Here is a 19,194-nt window from a genome sequence, read left to right on the forward strand (position 1 = left end):
TTTTCTTGAGATTGAAATGTTACACTTTTTCAAGTTGTACTGCTATTGGTCTCTGAGTTAGTGTTTGTAAAAAAAACAAGAATAACTATATGTAATGTACTAGCAACCAAATCCATTGCGAGAACAACTGCTAAAGGTTAAGGGAACAGACGTTTGACCCTAGGAACCAGTTCTTGTATCAAATCTAGTCAAACAGTGACCATGTGCACGACATCTCCTGAGAAACCTCAATAGTGTGTCTATCGATACAGCTATCACGCACCTACATGCAATACTGACAGCACACTTTGTCACATACTATGACATTTTTGAACATTTATTTTATAATATGCATTCAAATGTTGTCAAAATTAACTTCAGCACAAGCTAGAACTTTTATTTCTACATAGAGAGTAAAGACCTGAACCCATGCTGAACTGGAATTGTGGGCCTACTTACTTTTGTTGTAGTGCAAAATGTTCCTGGATGTCTCCGCTTTGGATTTTGTAGGTTATGGGGTCCCTCTCCCGATCCACTGCCTTAAAAGTAAACAGAGACAGGCACCAACATAAACATATATGCTTTCTCATTTTAGGTATGTAATATACATCAGTCAGTTCTAGTACCTTGGAAAGCACTAATGCACCATGGCATCTGAATGTAAATTAAACACTATCCTAAAAGCCCAATAAGTACTGTGACTGTGTAATAATTGGTATGACAGCATGTACCTGCAGATTAAGAAGTGTAGCCCCAGTCCTCATAGCTTCACTGATCTCCAAGTTGTATTGTTGCCGCGGAAAACGAGGAGGGCTCTGGTTGTTTGGTGGCAAAACTTCAATGTAGACCGTAGTAATGGATGACCTAAAGGGAGAAAGAGAAAAAGAGAGGGTGAAAAGGCGAAGAAAAGAAAGGGTTTAGGCGACTAAGACAGACAGCGAGTGTGAAGAGAAGCATCCTATAACGGGAAAAGAAATAGCAGAGGAATGTTAGGAGGGAAAGCTAGAGGATACTAAGGGGAAAGCAGTGTCAGGGAAGGTGAATGGCCCATTATTTAAGTTAAGAGTGGCTGGCCAGTGTTTGTTTCTTTGCACTTCATGCCGAGTTTGATCAATAAGAGCATGAAGTCAACAGTGTAAGTGACAAAGAAACTGGATAGTACTTTATTACAAGGTCTCTAATGCAGTGTTTGAGGTTTCTATTGCGACTTGTTCAAACCTGAGTGAATGTTTCAATGAGTCATTTATAAAGAACATGGGTGATGTTACATTAGGAGAAAAGACTTCTTTATTTATAATAAAAGTATTTCTACACTACACACACACACACACACACACACACACACACACACACACACACACACACAGGGTTACACAGTGTTCACTGTAAAGGCTGTATTGTACAATTCTTTATTTTCCCCTTTATTATCAAGTATTATAAAGTATAATATGCTGTGCAGAAGTTTGTCCTTCAGGTATTTTAACCTCTCCTTTAGCTTTAGTTTGCAAGGCTTTCAATGCATATAAACTACTAGCAAATTTACAAAGGCCAAAAAGTGAGAATTTTTATCCAACAGTTGCAGAATCCATGACTTGTAGGCTTTTGCTCTGGTACTTATTTGTCTCAGTATGTAATACAATAGCATATTGCCTAATTGCTAGTTTGGCACACCTTCAAACAAATGAGTAGCTGCTTCAGTTAAATCCAAATATAGCCAGCTGCCTAACATGCTGCTGTTTTTTCCTAACTAGTGCTGCTATAGCTAAAGCTAATTCTGAAATGTGCTATGAGAAAAGTACACCAGGTGTTCTTCAACAGAGACCAAGTAGCAACGTCCCCCGAGCAACAGATGGATTCATGTATAATTGGTGCTAGCATAAGTTTAGTGTGGCTAACATTGGCATTTGTTTATTTCTTTCTCCCTGTAGCATGATGTTGTAAAAGAAGCAGCCTATTAGGCCTAATGTAAATCCGCTATTACATGTATGTTGGCTATAGCTACATGAAAAATTGTATTTCTGGCAGTGCTGATAGACACAACTTCCAGGGTAGAATGCAGAAATGCCTAAAAACCAGCTTTCCACCTAAAGGCTACCAAATGGTGATGGCTATGGTTGTCCTGCAGAAGTCTATCTTCCTGTCTTGACCTCGTTAAACATTTTCCAGTTGAATTTATGGGCTCAGTTATTCATTTTTGTTCATACTGAATAAAAAGATTTACTCTGTTTTGTAAATCTTCACAAAAATCTGTCACAAAATCACAAGTCATTAGTTAATGAGACTCATTCTTCTTGGTCACATCTGTTTCTTTGGCAACTTAGAAGGCAACGGCTGAAATGCTAAACTGGAGGTGTTTTAAAATGAGACTTCAGAAACTAATAGGTGATGTCACAGTAGCTAAAACCACCTATTGACCAGCTGTTTTCTAGCATGCTTGGTTCTGATTGGTGACCAGCTTGTCCACTTCACAGTCTGTTTCATGCATGCAAAACATGCAAACAGCAACATAGGCAAAGACACAGACTTTATCTATGAAGACACAGAATTCACCAAAGTAAACCATGTCTGTAAAAGCACTTAAATTTAGCTAAACATGGGTATTTTAATGAAGCTACCAAAGGGAAAGTGGAAAAAATTGGAATTGAAAACCAGGCACGAAAATTGGAGTCTTTGCATCCCTAATGTAAACCAATTCAATTAAACCTAACTAAACTTCAACTAACCCTGCATTAAAAGACATAAAACTATAATATAAGAATCTATATCATTCTACATACCAAAAAAAGCAGATGGAAATGAATTCAATTAAGCCACACATTCAGTAAACAGTATTAAATAAACTAAATGTGGAAATGTGATTGAAATGGATGATGAAATTATAATGCCTGAATAATGTTTTTAAAAGCAAAAATAGAAAAATTTCCCAGAAACAAGTCTAAGAAATGAAAAATGGTGATAAAATGTAGATTTAAGGTCTGACAGCTTTATTTTGTAAAATGTAGTCACACTTTTTTTTTTTTTTTGCTTAATCAGCATAACACTTATTCCAAATCAACACTGTCACTGTAATGACCTAAAATTGACTGCTTATTTATGGCATTATAAACAGCCTGTTGTATTTTTTTGGTATTTCAGTACTCACTGGGATGTGCTACACGATTATAGATAATTTAGTTGATTTTGCAGTGATTCTTAACATATTCAGATCCACAAGAGCTTAGGGAGACTATAGTAATGACTGCAGTGCAGGGACAAAATTCCTTTCTTCTTATATATTACCCATCACCCATAGAATAGCAATGTGAGATGTACTTTTCTGTTTTATTTGTATCGTTTTTTCATGGTTTCATTAGAAATTAGTTTACTGTATGTCCAGATTTGCTGAAGACGAATGTAAAGTAGTAGGTTGTTTAAACACTTGCATGAAGCACGATAATGTTTAAACAAGGTGTTATAAGTTTTAGTACATCGACAGCCATCTAATGCAAATAGTCAAAGCATCTTATTGCAAACACAGGTCCCAAAACTCATTATATAAAATCACCACGACTATTTGAAGTCCATTTAAGAATGGATAGTTTTCATCTGCACTGCGTGATCTAGCACTGACCAAGCCATCAGTGGGTCAGTAAGCTTTGCGCATTTTATTTTATTAGAATTAATTTCTTATTAGTGTTGTGGCCCACAGCGGCAGACGGAAGATTGTTTGGATTAAATTGCAAAAACAAGTGCCACCACTCTCATAAATTACAGTCTTAATTACTAACCCTACATTAACAGGTTTGAAAAGCTTTATTACACCCACTTCCTGCTTTTAACATCAAGCTCGACCAATCATGAATTTAAAAGAAAAAGAAACTGCAGGGATTTAGCTTGTGTTTCTACTTGGTGAGAGTGCTGAGTTTCAGCAAGGGGAGAAGCGAGAGATTAACTCCACTCAAACTGGATCATCGATTGAAAACGCCAAAGAAACCCGGGTCTAAACAATAGCCCACAAAATCTGTTTACACTCACAACTATAAATAAATAAAGAACTACATGAAGGCTGGAAAATGTAAGCCACCAGAGAGACTGAGAGCCAGCATTTTATTAGCACAATTCAGGCATTATTGATGAAAACCGATTGACTGCAGATGATTCAGACATAGATTATGCTGTAACTGAGACTTATTTCGCCTTCAAGTTTGACATCCTAGAATTCGGTCACAGAAATGGTTGTATATGAATGCTTCTCCTTGCAGGCACACAAACACAAAACCACAATCTGTTCTTTTAATCACCTACCTTATGTTCTTTGACACAAATTAAAAGAGAAGGCAGATGCTTAATCTCGAGAACAATGGTCGGCACACAAATTTATAAGCGACTGACCTCGCTTCAGCTTCGAGTCACCATTCAGATCAATGGGAAACACAAATAACCTGTTTAGACTTTTAAAGTTTGGTTGTCCAACAAATCATTATTCAATTAAGTGTCAAATTATATATTTAATGTTTTTGGCATTAAATGGCAGTTCTAAGCAAAAACAGGGACTCCTGTTTAACATTTAGGCTACCCTCAACACATTTGTTCACAAGTATGATCAAATTAGCATCAGGTTCCTGTAGACAATGTAGAATGGACTGACTACTTGTTATTTTCAATGCAAGCCAGCAATACAAACCACAAACCTCTCCCTAACCCTTTCCACTGCTCAATGAGAATGTGTGGCACATGAAATGTAATTAAGACTCAAAGTTTTCCAAAGCTTCAATACCCAATGCATTCATGTTTGCACCTATACAGTACCATGATGATGAATTTCAGATCATCAAACTAATTTCAATATTAGAAAAAGACAACCCGAGTAAATACAAAATGTCGTTTTTAAATCATTTTATTTATAAATAGTGACAAATTATGGAAACCTACCTGACCCTTTGTAAAAAAGTAACCCCAAGCTGATAAACAGCTGATAAACAAAGTCATTGACATCTATCATTCTAGAAGGGGATAACCCAAAGGCGTGCCATTATCTACAAATGGAGAAAACTTGGAACAGTGACGAACCTACCTTAAAAATTCCCTCAAATCACATCAACAACACACTCAGGAGGTCACAAAAGACCCCAGAATGATATCTACAGAACAAACAGGCTGCTTTGCAGATTCAGGAAGATTCCTGGATAACTTGTTGTAATTGATGGAATTGTGAATTCTGCTCTCAAAAATTGAAAGTTTTTGGAGTGCCCTAGTCAATGCCCAGACTTAAATCAGATTGAGATGCTGAACTTAAATAGGTCTTTCATGAAAATCATCCAATGTGGTTGAATTAAAATAATTCGGCAAAGAAGACTGGGCTACAATTCCTGTGATCCAGTGATGTGAGAGACTCATTAGCAGTTATTGCATATGGCTTGATTGTAGTTCCAGTTATTAGGTTAGGCAGGTTTGGATAATCTTTTTTTTTAATTAATGAAGTGCATTTCATATTTTCTCTGGTTATCTTTGTCTAACATGAAAATTGTTTGATGATCTGAAACTGACGATCTTCTTGGTGTATGTCCTAGTATAGTATTAATCTTGACTTAAACAGGTAACCTCCAGGGCTGGAAAACCTTGAAGCAGAAGTGTCAAAAACTCTTGTTTCTTAAAGCTGTCTTCAAACGTCTCCATAGAAAAGTTAAGAGCATTAAAAAACATTGCAGCCTGGTAGATATAGTCTTGACCTCCCTTTTCATGCTAACTGCATGGGGCTGAATTTTTAAATGCTTACCTGACTGAATTGCTAAAAGCCAAGGATAATCTTTGACTAAAAGGCAATTAATACTGGTGGTTATAGCTGTTGGCTTTTTTCACCTCAGCTAATTAAAATTACTGAACTGGACCTTTTGATTGTGTATATGGCGTTGGTGCCTTTTGATGCGAATTAATTTATCAGCTAAATGTAAAACAACCGCATACACATCACATTCAAAGGTCTCTGCTCCAGTTTCAGTGAGTGAATTTTTAGTATTTTTTTTTTCATCTTACTTAGCACTAATTAGCAAATATTGATGTCTGGGTGATGCACATATACAGTCAATGCACCTTGTTAACTAAGCTTGCTAGCTGTAGTTGATAAGTCACATCACTTGTGCTCCCTTTCATAATTCACTGCATGACACGTAAGGTACAGTAAAAATGATCTCTTTTTTGCAAATTCACTTTTTATCTAACATCTTCATCTGTGTTATCTTCTCTCTCTCTTGTGGTGATTTATTTCATTATTAAAAGTTCCAGACGCCTAACGCTATACTTTAAAAAATGCTCTCTTTTGTTTTTGTTAGCTGCCATCATAATGAGGACACAGCTCATTCTGAGTCCAGATTTATAGTTTTAACAAATCTGTAGCACAGAGAGATATTGATTTGTCAGGTTACATTTTCAGCTGAGATAAACGGGGGTCTGGGGAAATTTGGGGACAATCTCCATGCCAATCACTGGAACCACCTCAATCTGCAGAAGTTCACATTCTATATTGATTTGGCAGCTTCATGGCTAGAAGGATAAAAAATGATTCTAGTTTTGGAATGACTGAGAAATATTGCTCCAGAAAAGCAATGTGGCATGCAAGCCATACATTATTCTTGCTCTACACATTAGATACTATCAGTCTTGCTGAATTAATGTATTAGAGTTGGTAGGTTGATTCAGAGTAAATGTGAGGGCAGTAAGCAGGTCAGAAAATGCAAAAAACTTTAATGCTTTATAAAGTACCTGAACTTTGGAAGCTTGAGATGAAAGGCATTGCGCGTTTTATTTTTTTACATTATTTACATTTACATTAGCTTCCCAAAATGCAATCAGAAATGTAACTACTGTTTGACGTTAATAGTAAAACACAAAGCACAAGGGCACAACAGTGTCTGATATCCAGAGGTAACCCATATGGTCTGGATATTTCTGATGTTTCTGTCTGGTAAATTTAACATTGTGAATAAGTGTTATGGCAGTAACCTCTATGATTTATTGTCTAAGTAAAAATTAAGTTACTTCATCCAATCAGCGCAATTTCTCCAATGCATAGCAACCAAAATCACAAAACGGCCAACTGCAATTAAGGAAATGTATTCTTAAATAATTTCTTTACGCTGAAACCAAGCAAAGGTTGCGTTACAATTATGTAACATGTCTGTGACAGGTCAGGCTAATAAGACGCGAGCTAAAGTTAATTTCTTGCTTCCAACTGTTTTGGAAGTCTTTCTTCAGAGTTTATTAGATACTGTACCTTCAGTATGAGACAAAATGAGAGAACTGTGTGTATTTAAACATGTGGCACAATACATTTTTTGCCATTTATATGAAATTTATCAATTGATCTGTCTGAGATGCAGGTTTCCCATAGTCACAGTTGAAATCTTCAGTTAAAAATTCGCAAGCTACAGTTTAATATTTGCATTTGAGTGTTCATTTCCCAAACTACATGTACAATATTACCTCTAATCACAATGTCAACTATCAAAATACATTATTTATTTATTAATGAAGCTCTTACCTTATACATCATAAGTGAGCTGAGCTGCACTGTATTCTCAAATCTTGCACAAGCACCAGCACATACGTTTGCATACATAATAGTGCATGAGCACAGTGCGTTATTCTGTCAGAGCTGTGGGAATATCTGAATGAAATTTAGGCGCAGATACTTTATTTGGAGTGACACTACACTACTGATGCTGCACACTGCTGATACACAGACCTTACCATATGCAAAAACGTTCATTTTACACCTTCCAGCATTTTAACTACGTCTCAGGGGAGCTGATTGAATACAGGTGCATTTTTGTCAGGTTTCTAAAGAGAGCAGAAGTCTCCACCTGTGCCCACTGACAGTTCAAATTAAATGTCCAAGTATTCAATCACATCCTCAAATGAATTTTATAATCAGAAATTCAGATATATCTCACACTGACCTGCTCATCTTACATCAATTTAAAAAGACTGACTTCCTGTTATAGCAGCCTGCCTAACAAGTGATAATCACCTGGGTATTGCCCTGTTCTTTTTCCTCAAGCGGTGTGTAAAGGAAAAAAAAAAAGAGTCTTGATTAAATGTTTCCCCATGTTTGCACCCAAGTGTTGCTTTTGTTCTGTGCTTCTCATTTGTAAAGCAGGGACTCTGCTTGTTTGTCCTTTCTACAAGGACGCACAGTGTTAATTTGTCCTTTTGCTGCGCTATTCCCAAGTGCAGAATACAAAGAACAACACCCATCGAGTATCAGAAAGCTGTGTGGTGATGTAGATCAGCGAGTATGACTTTTGTTTTCATTGATGCCAATTACTCTGATGCTTTTGTGCAGTCTTCTTTATGGTGTTCCTCTATCTGATGATATACAACAAGACAAGAAAACAAACAAAAAAACAAAACTAAGTGGAACACAAAAAGAAGGATGACGTACATCAAAAAGTCTAAGCGTAACTGTTATACACAAAAGCTCATGGCTTGCTCCCAGTGAGTCTCTTTTGTTTCTTGCGTCAAGTTACAGCATGGAGCGGCACAAAACACTCAAAAAAATCAAACTCTCCGAGAGTGCAGCTGCTACATCAATGTGTGTTCCAGTGGGTGAGTGGTTCAATGGTTGGATTTGCTTCTGTTCTCAAATATTGTACAGTAACTGCTTGAAACTAAAATTTCACATCTCTGCCAGACTATAGCTACGCAAATCAATACTTACAAAGAGTTTAAAATGTATTAGGAGCAGCTGCCTTTTCCATTTAATAAAGCTGGTTGGAGAACGGCAGGGAATTGTGATTTGCTTAAAGTTATGGTCCTTACTGATTCAATTAATGATGTAGAGATGCAGAGCAGGAAACAGGATAGAAGAAAATATTTAAAAAGCTGTGTTCCCAAGTCTGTCCGTACCCCTCGAAGGCAACAGACCATAGTGCACTACATTTGCTTTCTACCTCTCTCTGTGGTATTTCAGATGCCACGTATGTCAGTATTTGTTAAAATCGTTCCTTTTTGGAGTCAGAGACAGTATAATTTTCTCTCTGCTCTCAAGAAGAGGGTGTCTTGAGGCACCCTTTCATTCTGCATTGTTTCTTCCCCCCCTCACACTCACACTATCCATTTTCTTGTTTCAGACTCCTTTTCAGCTCTATTCCGATTTAAAACTATAATTTAAGATATATATATTTCTAAGAATGAAAAAAACTTGTCTGAAAATGGCGAACAGAAAGAGTGACAGGAGAGGGGTAACAAAGTGGGAAGCGACAGACAGAGATGTGCCGTGTCTGACGATGAGTGTGGACGCTCCGGAAATCTGATGACCTTTCGAGTTTCATCACCAGACAGAAAGAAAATACCCGGCGAATCACAAAGTGAGAAACCCCTACCTTCGGTGGGGTTCAGGCCCGTTGTCCATGGCTTCTACGGTCAACGCATAGCTCTGCCCAACACTTAGCTGCACGCCTGGTGCCACAGTGATGATCCCACTGCTGTGGAAATAGTTACATTTATCTGATTATAAATACTTATCACACTTTCATAGTGGATTTTCTAACTTTACCTGAGCTATTTAAGAAAATCACCAACATAACTTCCATTATGCTATTATTTCTAACATGCATAGTTTGCAAAAGCCTGACAATTTAACTACTACCTTTATTTGTATTCTCGATCCAATGTCTAAACCACTTATACCAAGCAACATCTTAAGCAGGAGTTCTATCCACTGCAATGCTGTGTTGGTTTGCTGGCAACCTTAAGGCCACAATAAATCCCAAGTGACTCATTGTCATTGTTAGGCCTATACATATTTTTTTATTTCCGCATAGATTGGTGCGGGCGAGCGGTTTCACCTTTTTAGAGCCTTTATGTTTAGCTGAGCGATTAATGGTTACTGCTAGAGATTTCAGTCTTCAAAATTGTAACAAAATAGCAAAGAAGCATATTCCCTCAATGCTAAAAAGTAAATAAAACAAAAAACAATGCCACTCATCAATTTACCTGTTGCCTATGACAAAGTGTCCTTGGTGACCAGCCAAAATCCGATACGTGATGAGACCGTTTTGACCTGCATCGGAGTCAAATGCTGACAGCTAGGAAAAGACGCACACACACACACACACACACACACACACACACACACACACACACAAATGTGATTCATGTCCAAACACTCACAACATGCTCCAAGAAAAGCTTTAACGAATCATGCTGCTAAAGACTAGATGTGTTATTAACCTGTATGTGTTCGACAGTGTGTACCTGTAACACGGCTTCTCCAGGCATCATGTCGATAAACAGGTTCACATTATAGGAAACGTTAGGAAAGGTTGGGGTGTTGTCATTAGCATCCAACACTGTTATGGCCACGGTAACTGCAGTGCTCTCCTGGACACCGTCTGATGCTACAAGCTGAGACAAAGGCAGAAAAAGAAACAGTTAACAAAGCAAAGAGCCAAAGTGTTCCTTCTTTTAAAAAAAACACAGTCTTGATTTTGAGAGGCCTGCTGATGAGAAGGCGGGTGGACTATGCACTGAATCTGTGCTTGACATCTTGATTTTCCTTAACTTTGTATTTCTCTTAAAAAAAATTAAGGTGTAGGATTCTTTTGATAAGAAGAATAATAATAACGTTATTTTTAAATGACGTTACTTCATTAGTTTTATCTTGAAATACTGAGTTGGACCCCCTTTTTTGTCTTAAGTACAATTCATTGCACAGAATCACCAAGGTGTTGGAAATATTAAGCATAGACTTTGGTCATTGAGGTGATAGCATCACACGGTTGCTCCAGATCTTTGGGTTCCACCACAACCCAAAGGTGCTCTATTGCATTGAAAACGGGTGACTGTGGAGGGCACAGTGAACTCATTATCATGTTCAAGAAACCAGTTTGAAATCATCTGAGCTTTGTGACACAGAATATACGTTAAAAAATCGGTACACCGTGGTCATAGAGGGATGGACGTGATCAGCAACGAAACTCAGGTGTTTAAACTACGCTCAGTTGGTGCTATTGGGTCCAAAATTCTGCTGGGGAAAAAATATATATCTCCCACACTACTACACCACCCCCACCAGCGTGAACCGTTGATACAAGGCAGGATGGATCCATGCTGTTTATGCCATATACCCTCAGCCAAGTTGGATGAGTTGTAGCCTCAGTTTCCCTAAGTGTCCCTAACTGAAAGGAGTGACACCTGGAGTGGTCTTCTTCTGCTGTAGACACTGTGCTTCAAAATGTAACATTTAACAGAAGTTTGCAAAATACTCAATTTTCATTTCTATTCTATTCCATTCGGATGCTGTCTGATTAGAAATATGCATTAACAAGCAAAGAGATGTACCCAATAAAGAGAGTGTAGTTACAAGATGCTTCACAGTATTTACCAAAAGAAGGGACATTAAAGAATTACAAAATCTGTATACAGAAAGGAAAAAGAAGACAATAATGGAAACTGTGGAAACTCTTTAATCAGTGCTGGCTGTCTCTAATTTAACCTACACGCAAGAGTACTCCCGGTAACTATCGCCATTTATAATGCATACATTTATTTAAAAATGCATATAAATAAGAAATAGCATTAACAGTGAGAGTTATGCTTAGTCAACCTCGTATAAAGAAGACTGAAAGGATACTGTACAATAAAGGTGAAGCTGGCTGGCTTTTGCTTACTATCAAGTGAGCAGTAATGTTTTTCTGAAAGCAAACTGCTGAGCTCCTCTAAGTAGAGCCTGTTCTTTATTATTGTGTTTTGCACCCTGCCACTTTAAAACATCAGTTTTTGTGGCTTCATAGGTATAAACACGAAAAAAGCTCAACTCGACATGAGAGAAATGTCGAAAACTGATTGTCGTTCAAGTCTTAGGAGCTCGATTAACTTAGATAAAATTAATCACGTTAAGTATGTTGTTTGTTTTTAAATCAACTTTAATGTCACAAGCATGTTTTTAGTCTCCCCTGTCCTTTAGTTCATGCTCTGAGATGTTCAAAACATTCAAAAGTCAATTACAGCGCTTCACATCCATGACAAATTTTGTTTATGACCGTGCCTGGTTTCATCTTTTTTTCCCCAATGTCCCTCCACTCGCCCATAAATGAGTCAGTAGCAGAAAAATTCAAGCGAAAATGTGCATTTCAGCCATGTTTTAGAAATCATTCAAAGCGAATATCGGCAGGAAAGAAGTTTCTTCACTGATACCAATCTTCTCCACAAGCTCATCTGCCAAGAAGCTGATTCACTCCTTCAAATGAAAATCACCCACCATTTCTCATATCGCTCTCTGCCTTGAGTTTAATTTCTCCTCCAAGGCTTTCATGATGATTACTGTACACCTCTGCCTTTAAATCAATACACCAGGCCTTCTGCTTTTTCCATCTTTAACTCCCAAATTGCTGAATACACACTCAAGGACACATAGAGCCACATACAGTCCCACACGTGCACACACACACACACACAAACACGCAGTGCCAGAGTTACCAGCCTGAGCTTGTCAGATAACAGCTGCTGTGTGAAGTAACAATGCAGTACATCATATACTGAGATACATTTTGATACTCTGCTTGACATTGGGCAGCTTACATGCGCCCTACCAATGAAGACGCTGCTGGATTAGATTCCACTGATAAATTTAAAAAAAAAAAACAGGGAGGGGAAAATGAAGAAAATGCACCAGGTAGACAGAAAAAATAGGGAAAGATGTGGACACAGAAGGACTGTAATCACTGTAATTAGTCTTGTTTGCTACATTCATTTCTACAGTAAGCAACAAAGGCATTAATTACTAGTGACAGTATAATAATTAATACTGTCATTTAAAACTCATTTTTTAGAAGCACTGTTAGGACAGAAAATCAAATCAACTTTTAAAAACATATGAAGGTTGAAAAAATTCCTTCCATGTTTGCCCTTTTCCTTCGCCTTCTCATGATTTTCTTACTTCAGGCCTCTCTATACGCCTCCCTCCACAGTCGGTCTGTTGTTTGTGTTCTCTGTAACCCTCTGCCCTCTTCTTTCTAATCTGCTTTTTTTGTGTGTGTGCTTCACCTGTACTCACATCCTCTGCATTTTCTCCACTCCTCACTTTATCTCGCTTCTCTCGCCTTACTGCTAAAATGGCTTAAAGTCAGGCTCAAGCATAGGTTAAGAAACCCAAGCATATTTTTATTTTTCTGCGTATTCCTCTGGTGTCATTTTATTTCCATTTTTCACTTCTTTTCATGAGATTTTTTTATTTGTTTTTCCCAGGATCCCTGCTTTTATCTGACTTTGAAGGGGAGTTATTCAAATGCATTCAGACACTTATCTATCGCTTTTCCCCTCACATGCAAACACTTTGTGTAGTGCACACAGACATCAAGCCCATAGAGTACCGTGAATGTGTAGGAGTCTTGTGTCTCTCTGTCGACAGGCTGCACCAGAGTGAGGTATCTTTTGATTCCAGTAGCAGATACAGAGAAAACATGAGAATAGCTGTCCAGTGAGAATTGAAGCTGCGGATCCCGTGTCTGTTGAAGAGAGACATAACAACATTACAACATTTAACTTTTTGTTTTTACCCTTAAATCCTCTGCTGGGGGATCGCTTGCACTCAGATACCGTTCCCTCATGTCTCACTATCATCTAGATTAATTACTATACATGCAAACCTGTAGTGAAGTGGCTACACTGGATTGGTTAAAAAAAAATACACAGAGTTTCTGGCCAAGATGATAATTGATGGGCAAAAGTAGGCAAGAGCCAGCTTTCAAACTGTGTTTATCTGAAATAATTATATTTAAACATTACAAAGCTGAATATATCAGTGGCAAAACACAGTGAATCCACACGCTTCATAAGCAAAACAGCTGTGAACAAAGAAGTGCTTGGACAAGAGATGGTTAAGAATATGAATGAAAAACATCCCTTGTGTTTTCTTGACATAACAATTTCTAAGAAGAGGGCTCAATCGGTGTGTGTCTGGGTGCTATACTCAGTGATGGAGAGGCAATCCTCATCCAAGCCCTCCTCTGACATTACCTACACAGTCATCTCTTCTGTGTGTGTGTGTCTGTATGTGTGTGTATGTGTGCATGAGGGAGAGAGAGAGAGGGGAGCTCTCATTCCAGATAAGGCTGGCTCAGCAGGGTGGGAGGGTGGGGTGGGGGAGCTGATAATGCTGTCGATGTAGCCGGTGTGGATATTGAGTCATAAATAAGCATGCACGTACACACAGTAGCACAGTTACAGGCGCACACAGATACTTGCATTTGTATGCGCACACACAAATAAAAGTGATGGATGTCACATAAAAGCAATTAGGACTAATCATCATTGTTGGTGCTTAATGCTGGAGGAAAGGCCAGGGTTAGCAATATTAAAAATAACTCAATGTATATCACTTGACACACACATACACAGTCCCGGGAACACACACAAATGCACACATTATCCTCTCTAAGCCCATTCCAAGCTGTTGGGGTCTTTTAGAAAGCAGCGAACCAAAGCTTGTTTTTGTCAAAATGCCTATGCTACATCTTAAACAAACTAAGCTCCTGGGAATGCATCGGCGATAACAATGTTGCAGCACTGTAAATATCTTACATTACCGAGAGGCAATTTAAGAGGGAAATGGTTTTACTATCCAGATTCAGAGGAAAATTAGATAGGGCACTTCACACACTGCAAGCAAGGCACAAAGTCGAGATTCGGCAGAGCTTGAAAGAGGGCGGCGAAAATGGACACTTGAATAGACCAATCCCTCATTTCTGTATGGTATGATTAAATACTGTCACCATGCTTCTAGCTTTGTTTACATGATGGTTTAATTTTGTTTCTAGGCAAGAGCTGGTTTATTTACATGAGAGCAGGATTTTATATCAGTAAGGTAAAGAGATACAAAGTGCTTCTAACAGCTGACCAGAAGATAGACCCATGCCCTGATTGTTTAGTCATAGCTTTGGTAGACCTGTCAAGATCTAGATTTTGCGATATGTTCTACATAGCCCCGCCAGCAGCAAGGCATCTGAAGGTAATATACACTCACCAACACTTTATTAGTACAACTTGCTAGTACAGTGCCAAAATCTATTTTTCCTTTTAGGACTTCCTTACTACTTTGCGCTGGAAACATTTCTTTGAGAGTTCAGTGCATATTGACATGTTAGAATCATTCACATTCTCTCGTGCTCTACTGGGTTGAGATCCGACGACTGTAAAGGCCATTTGAATACGGCGAGCTCATTGCCATATTCAAAAAACCATTCACCAAGTTGAGCTGTTTGATATGACGAGTTAAACTGTTGGAAGCAGCCATCACAAGATTGGTCACTGGGTCATGAAGGGCTAGACATGGTCTGTAACAATCCTCAGGTAGGCTGTGGCATTTAAATGATGCACAGTGGGATGTGCCATGAAAATATACCACCACATCATTATATACCCCCATATCTTTCTTGAACTGCTGATCTAAGGCAGGATGGATACATGCTACAATGTTGCTTAATCAAAATTCTAATCCTACAATCTCAACATTGCAGCATACCTGGCAATGTTTTTCCAATCTTCCATTTTCCAATTTTGGTGATTAGAATTCACCCATATGAATTATACCCTTAGTTTCCTGTTCTTAGCAGACAGAAGTGGTCCTCTGCTTCAAGTTCAAGAGATGCTCTTCTGCAGACCTTGGTTGTAAAGAGTGGTTACCTGATTTTTTGTTGCTTTTCTATCAACTTAAAGCAGTCCGGCCATTCCCCTCTAATCTCTGGCATCAACAAAGTCTACTTGCTCAGAGAACTGCTGCTCACTGGATTTTTTCCTGTTTTTTGGAACATTCTCTGTAAACTCTAGAGATAGTAGCGTGGGGAATTGTCAGTTAACAGGTTCTAAAATACACAGATCAGCCTGTTTGGTACCAACAACCATCCCATATTCAAAGACCCTTAAATCACCTTTCCTTTTGTCTGAAAAAAGATGTATTAGTCGTAAGTAGACTTGTAGTCAAGACCGCCTAATCCGAGACCAAGACAAGACCAAGACCAGAGGGCATCGAGACCAAGACAAGACCAAGACCAAGACCAGAGGGTATCGAGACCAAGACAAGACCAAGACCAAGTCGAGACGAGACCAAGACCGAGACCAAGTTGAGGCGAGACCAAGACCGAGACCAAGACCGGGACAAAAAAGACTAACTTTTGTGTGCTTTTGAGGGCTGACATGATGGTACTGACTGGCCCCAAAGTCATCTGACAAAGCAGCGATCACCTCCACCAACTGTCTAAAGAATGGGAAATATGTAACTGGTTTCAGTTATACTTTATATATAGATAAAATTGTAACATCAAACTGAAGATTATAATCCACAATGTGGAGGGATTTGAGCATGGCTGAGCCACTGTGTGTCGCTGTGTGACAGCTGAGCAGTGAAAGGAAATTAATTGAGGAGCTGCGGCTCTCGCTCAATGGGAGTCGACTATTCTGATTCACTACAAAGCACTCTCTAAGCACAGCTCTTAGAGCTAAAGCTTTTGCGCATGATACATTATTGAACGTTACACTGTGTGTCATGGATACTGTTGACTCCAAATCTCCCAACCACTATGTTGATCTGAGACAGCAAGACCGAGACAGCGAGACCAAGATAAGACCGAGACCAAAGTCCGTCGAGATCAAGACAAGACCAAGACCACGTAAAAGTGGTCTCAAGACCGGTCTCGAGACCAAGACCGGTCTCGAGACATCCAACTCTAGTCGTAAGTTATTAAAATATGTGCTTTTGTGGTCCTATGTAAGCTGCTAATCATGTCTGGCTAACCTGTCACTCAGTTTCCCTCTCTTTTTTGTTATTTAACAATGTTGCTGAAAACATGAGATAGAGCGAAGAACAGAGAGTGTTTTCAATCAGCAATATCAGCTTAATATGTAAGCTAGCACCTGATAAAACAAAATTGTAAAAATAAAATAAAATATCTGCTAGCTTAAGCTGTTATTTTCAATCCCCTGTGTGAAAAGTAGGCAATTAGATAACAGGCCTTTTGTCTGCCTGTTATCAAGGATGTGCCTTTCAGCAGTTGTATTATTTACAACAAGTAAATCAGTAGGATAGCAAAGAGCTTGACAGGCCTACAGAGGTAAATGATCTCTAATACAACAGGAAGTAAAAGGCTAATGGTCTGTTTTCATCTAGTATAGTAAACTTTAACATCACAACACCAATGAGCATTAACATAAGTGAGTCATGTGTCTGCTGTTAGAAGCACAGTCCTTGTTAACACCACTCAGAACTCTGAAGGTCAAGATAGAAGGAAAGCACCGAGCTGATACCTACAGGCGTCTTATTGAGTGCCAGCTATAAAAGAAGTAGATTCAACAGATCAAAATGTTGTAAGAGTTTTTACACATACTAAAAAATCCAAACCATTTTAAAACAGCTGCGTCGTTCTGGTTTTACAAGAACATTTTCATTCTTCACTCTGTTAGAATTTGATTAATTAGTAACAACAATATTTAGTTTTTGTTTTTGTAATCAATCACAGCTCTGTACATGTTCATCATACCTCCTCCACATCATTATCCAGTGCTATTATGGCCAGTGGTACAGATAGGCTGGCGCTGGTCGCTATGGTGGTTCCCACTGGCGATGCCTCACTGATGTAGCCATGGTAACTAGGCTGCAGGAAGTAGGGTGCCTGGTTGTTTTCATCCAGAACTTCGATTTGAAGGCTGGCGAAAGCTGGCAGGGGGTGGCCGTTGTCCTGTTCTGCCTAAAGGGGAGAGAGGAAAGTGTAATAACAACCAATTTAGCTTTGAATCTTCTCTAACTGACCAGCCATAAATCACGCTGCTAAGCCTTTATGTCTTTACAGTGGTTGACGAAATTACACACAGTGATATGACAGATGCTGCGACTACCCATGTATTACAGTTCCACATGCTGAAAATAGTAACAAGTGTGCTTTTTTTGTTTGTGCTGGTGATTCTCTTTAATCAGTCTGTCATTTTATGAAATGATTTCTCTAAGGAAATTGGTAAGTCAAGTTCAAAGGTTTAAGTGCTGCTGAAAAAGTATGAGTTGATAATTTGTTTCTGAGTTCCAGTCTTTTTTTCTTTTTCTTTTTCTTTTCTTTTGTTTTTTTAAGTTTATTTAAGTGACCAGTAGAGTTGTATAGTGTGGCTTCTCTGCTATTTTACAAGTGAAAAATGCTAACATGGATCCGTAATGAAAGTTCAGCTACAGGTCAGGGCTAACGTACTAATTTGAGACCCGTTTTTTGTCTATGTTTGCTTACATTTTGGCAATGTAACATTAGAAGTATGTAGAACTGACAATGAGCAAACGAAAACATGCTTTTGAGAAATTGTCATTTTAAAAACAAGAATCTTTCTTTGCAAAAGCATTCCAACCCTTCATCCAGTGCATTGGCAGCCAGTAGAGCTTTTATTTGGAAAAACCTTTCATGATTCATCACAAAGAATGGATGCCATCTCAAGGTTTTTCTATAGATATTCTGTGGGTTTCAAGTCCACTCAAGTATATTCAGACTTGTGTCAAATCCACATGAGTATGATCTCTTAAAAGATGAACAGTTACTGTGTTTTGGTTTGTTCATATTCTTTTTAATTCTGAGCAGTCTCCGTGTCCCTAATGGTGAGAAACGCTCTTTTAGCATTATGATGCTATAACCATGCTTCACTGTAGGGATAGCATTAGTGAGCTTAATGAACACCAGTGCTTGGTGCTCATCAGGCAGTTCTTGGAGTTCATCCCAAATAGGTTTTGGCACATCGGATCATATTTTTTCCTCATGCTCTAATAATCCTTCAATGCATCTGGCAAACTCCAAACCAGCACTTATAAATCTTTCATTCAGAGTGGCTTGATGGAGTGTAGTTGATCGTTGTCCTTAGAGAAGGATTTTAAATGTTACAAGAAACATCTGAGGCGGTGACCACTGAGGTGCTGGTCACATACTGTCTCTGACCAAAGACCCTACTTTACCTGTTATTGTTTGTACTAAAGTCATGAAACGTCCTTCTTTCATTTCACAACGGCAAAATAAATTGTTTTGTACAAATAAATGTGTACCAATCCTTTTAGTTTACCTCAGGTGGATTATTAAAAAACCAGTGTATTTCTGTTACTTTGCTCCCTTCTGTTGCCTTTCCTTTCATTATTTATTCATTTTTTTGAAAGAGTTATTAGTTGTAAAATTCTGTAAGTATGTGAGAGTAGCGTAACACACACACACACACACACACACA

The 19,194-nt window shown here is 38.4% G+C and overlaps 1 protein-coding gene across 3 annotated transcripts in view; it reads right to left on the reverse strand.

Annotated features, from left to right (window-relative positions):
• LOC102303649 (protocadherin-15) overlaps window positions 1-19,194 on the reverse strand; it is a 243,512-nt gene that overhangs the window by 131,092 nt on the left and 93,226 nt on the right. For all 3 annotated transcript variants that reach the window (XM_005928144.2, XM_005928143.2, XM_042223310.1), the window contains exons 12-18: window positions 17,490-17,696; window positions 13,329-13,463; window positions 10,213-10,362; window positions 9,952-10,043; window positions 9,339-9,440; window positions 711-843; window positions 439-518 (exon numbers count right to left, since the gene is read on the reverse strand). In XM_005928144.2, the coding sequence (XP_005928206.1) occupies window positions 439-518; window positions 711-843; window positions 9,339-9,440; window positions 9,952-10,043; window positions 10,213-10,362; window positions 13,329-13,463; window positions 17,490-17,696 (899 nt within the window). The remainder of the gene's footprint in view (window positions 1-438; window positions 519-710; window positions 844-9,338; window positions 9,441-9,951; window positions 10,044-10,212; window positions 10,363-13,328; window positions 13,464-17,489; window positions 17,697-19,194) is intronic.

The sequence above is a fragment of the Haplochromis burtoni genome, unplaced genomic scaffold (genome assembly GCF_018398535.1).
Source record: "Haplochromis burtoni strain Fernald_Lab_line unplaced genomic scaffold, NCSU_Asbu1 Contig_108, whole genome shotgun sequence".
Classification (NCBI taxonomy): Eukaryota; Metazoa; Chordata; class Actinopteri; order Cichliformes; family Cichlidae; genus Haplochromis; species Haplochromis burtoni.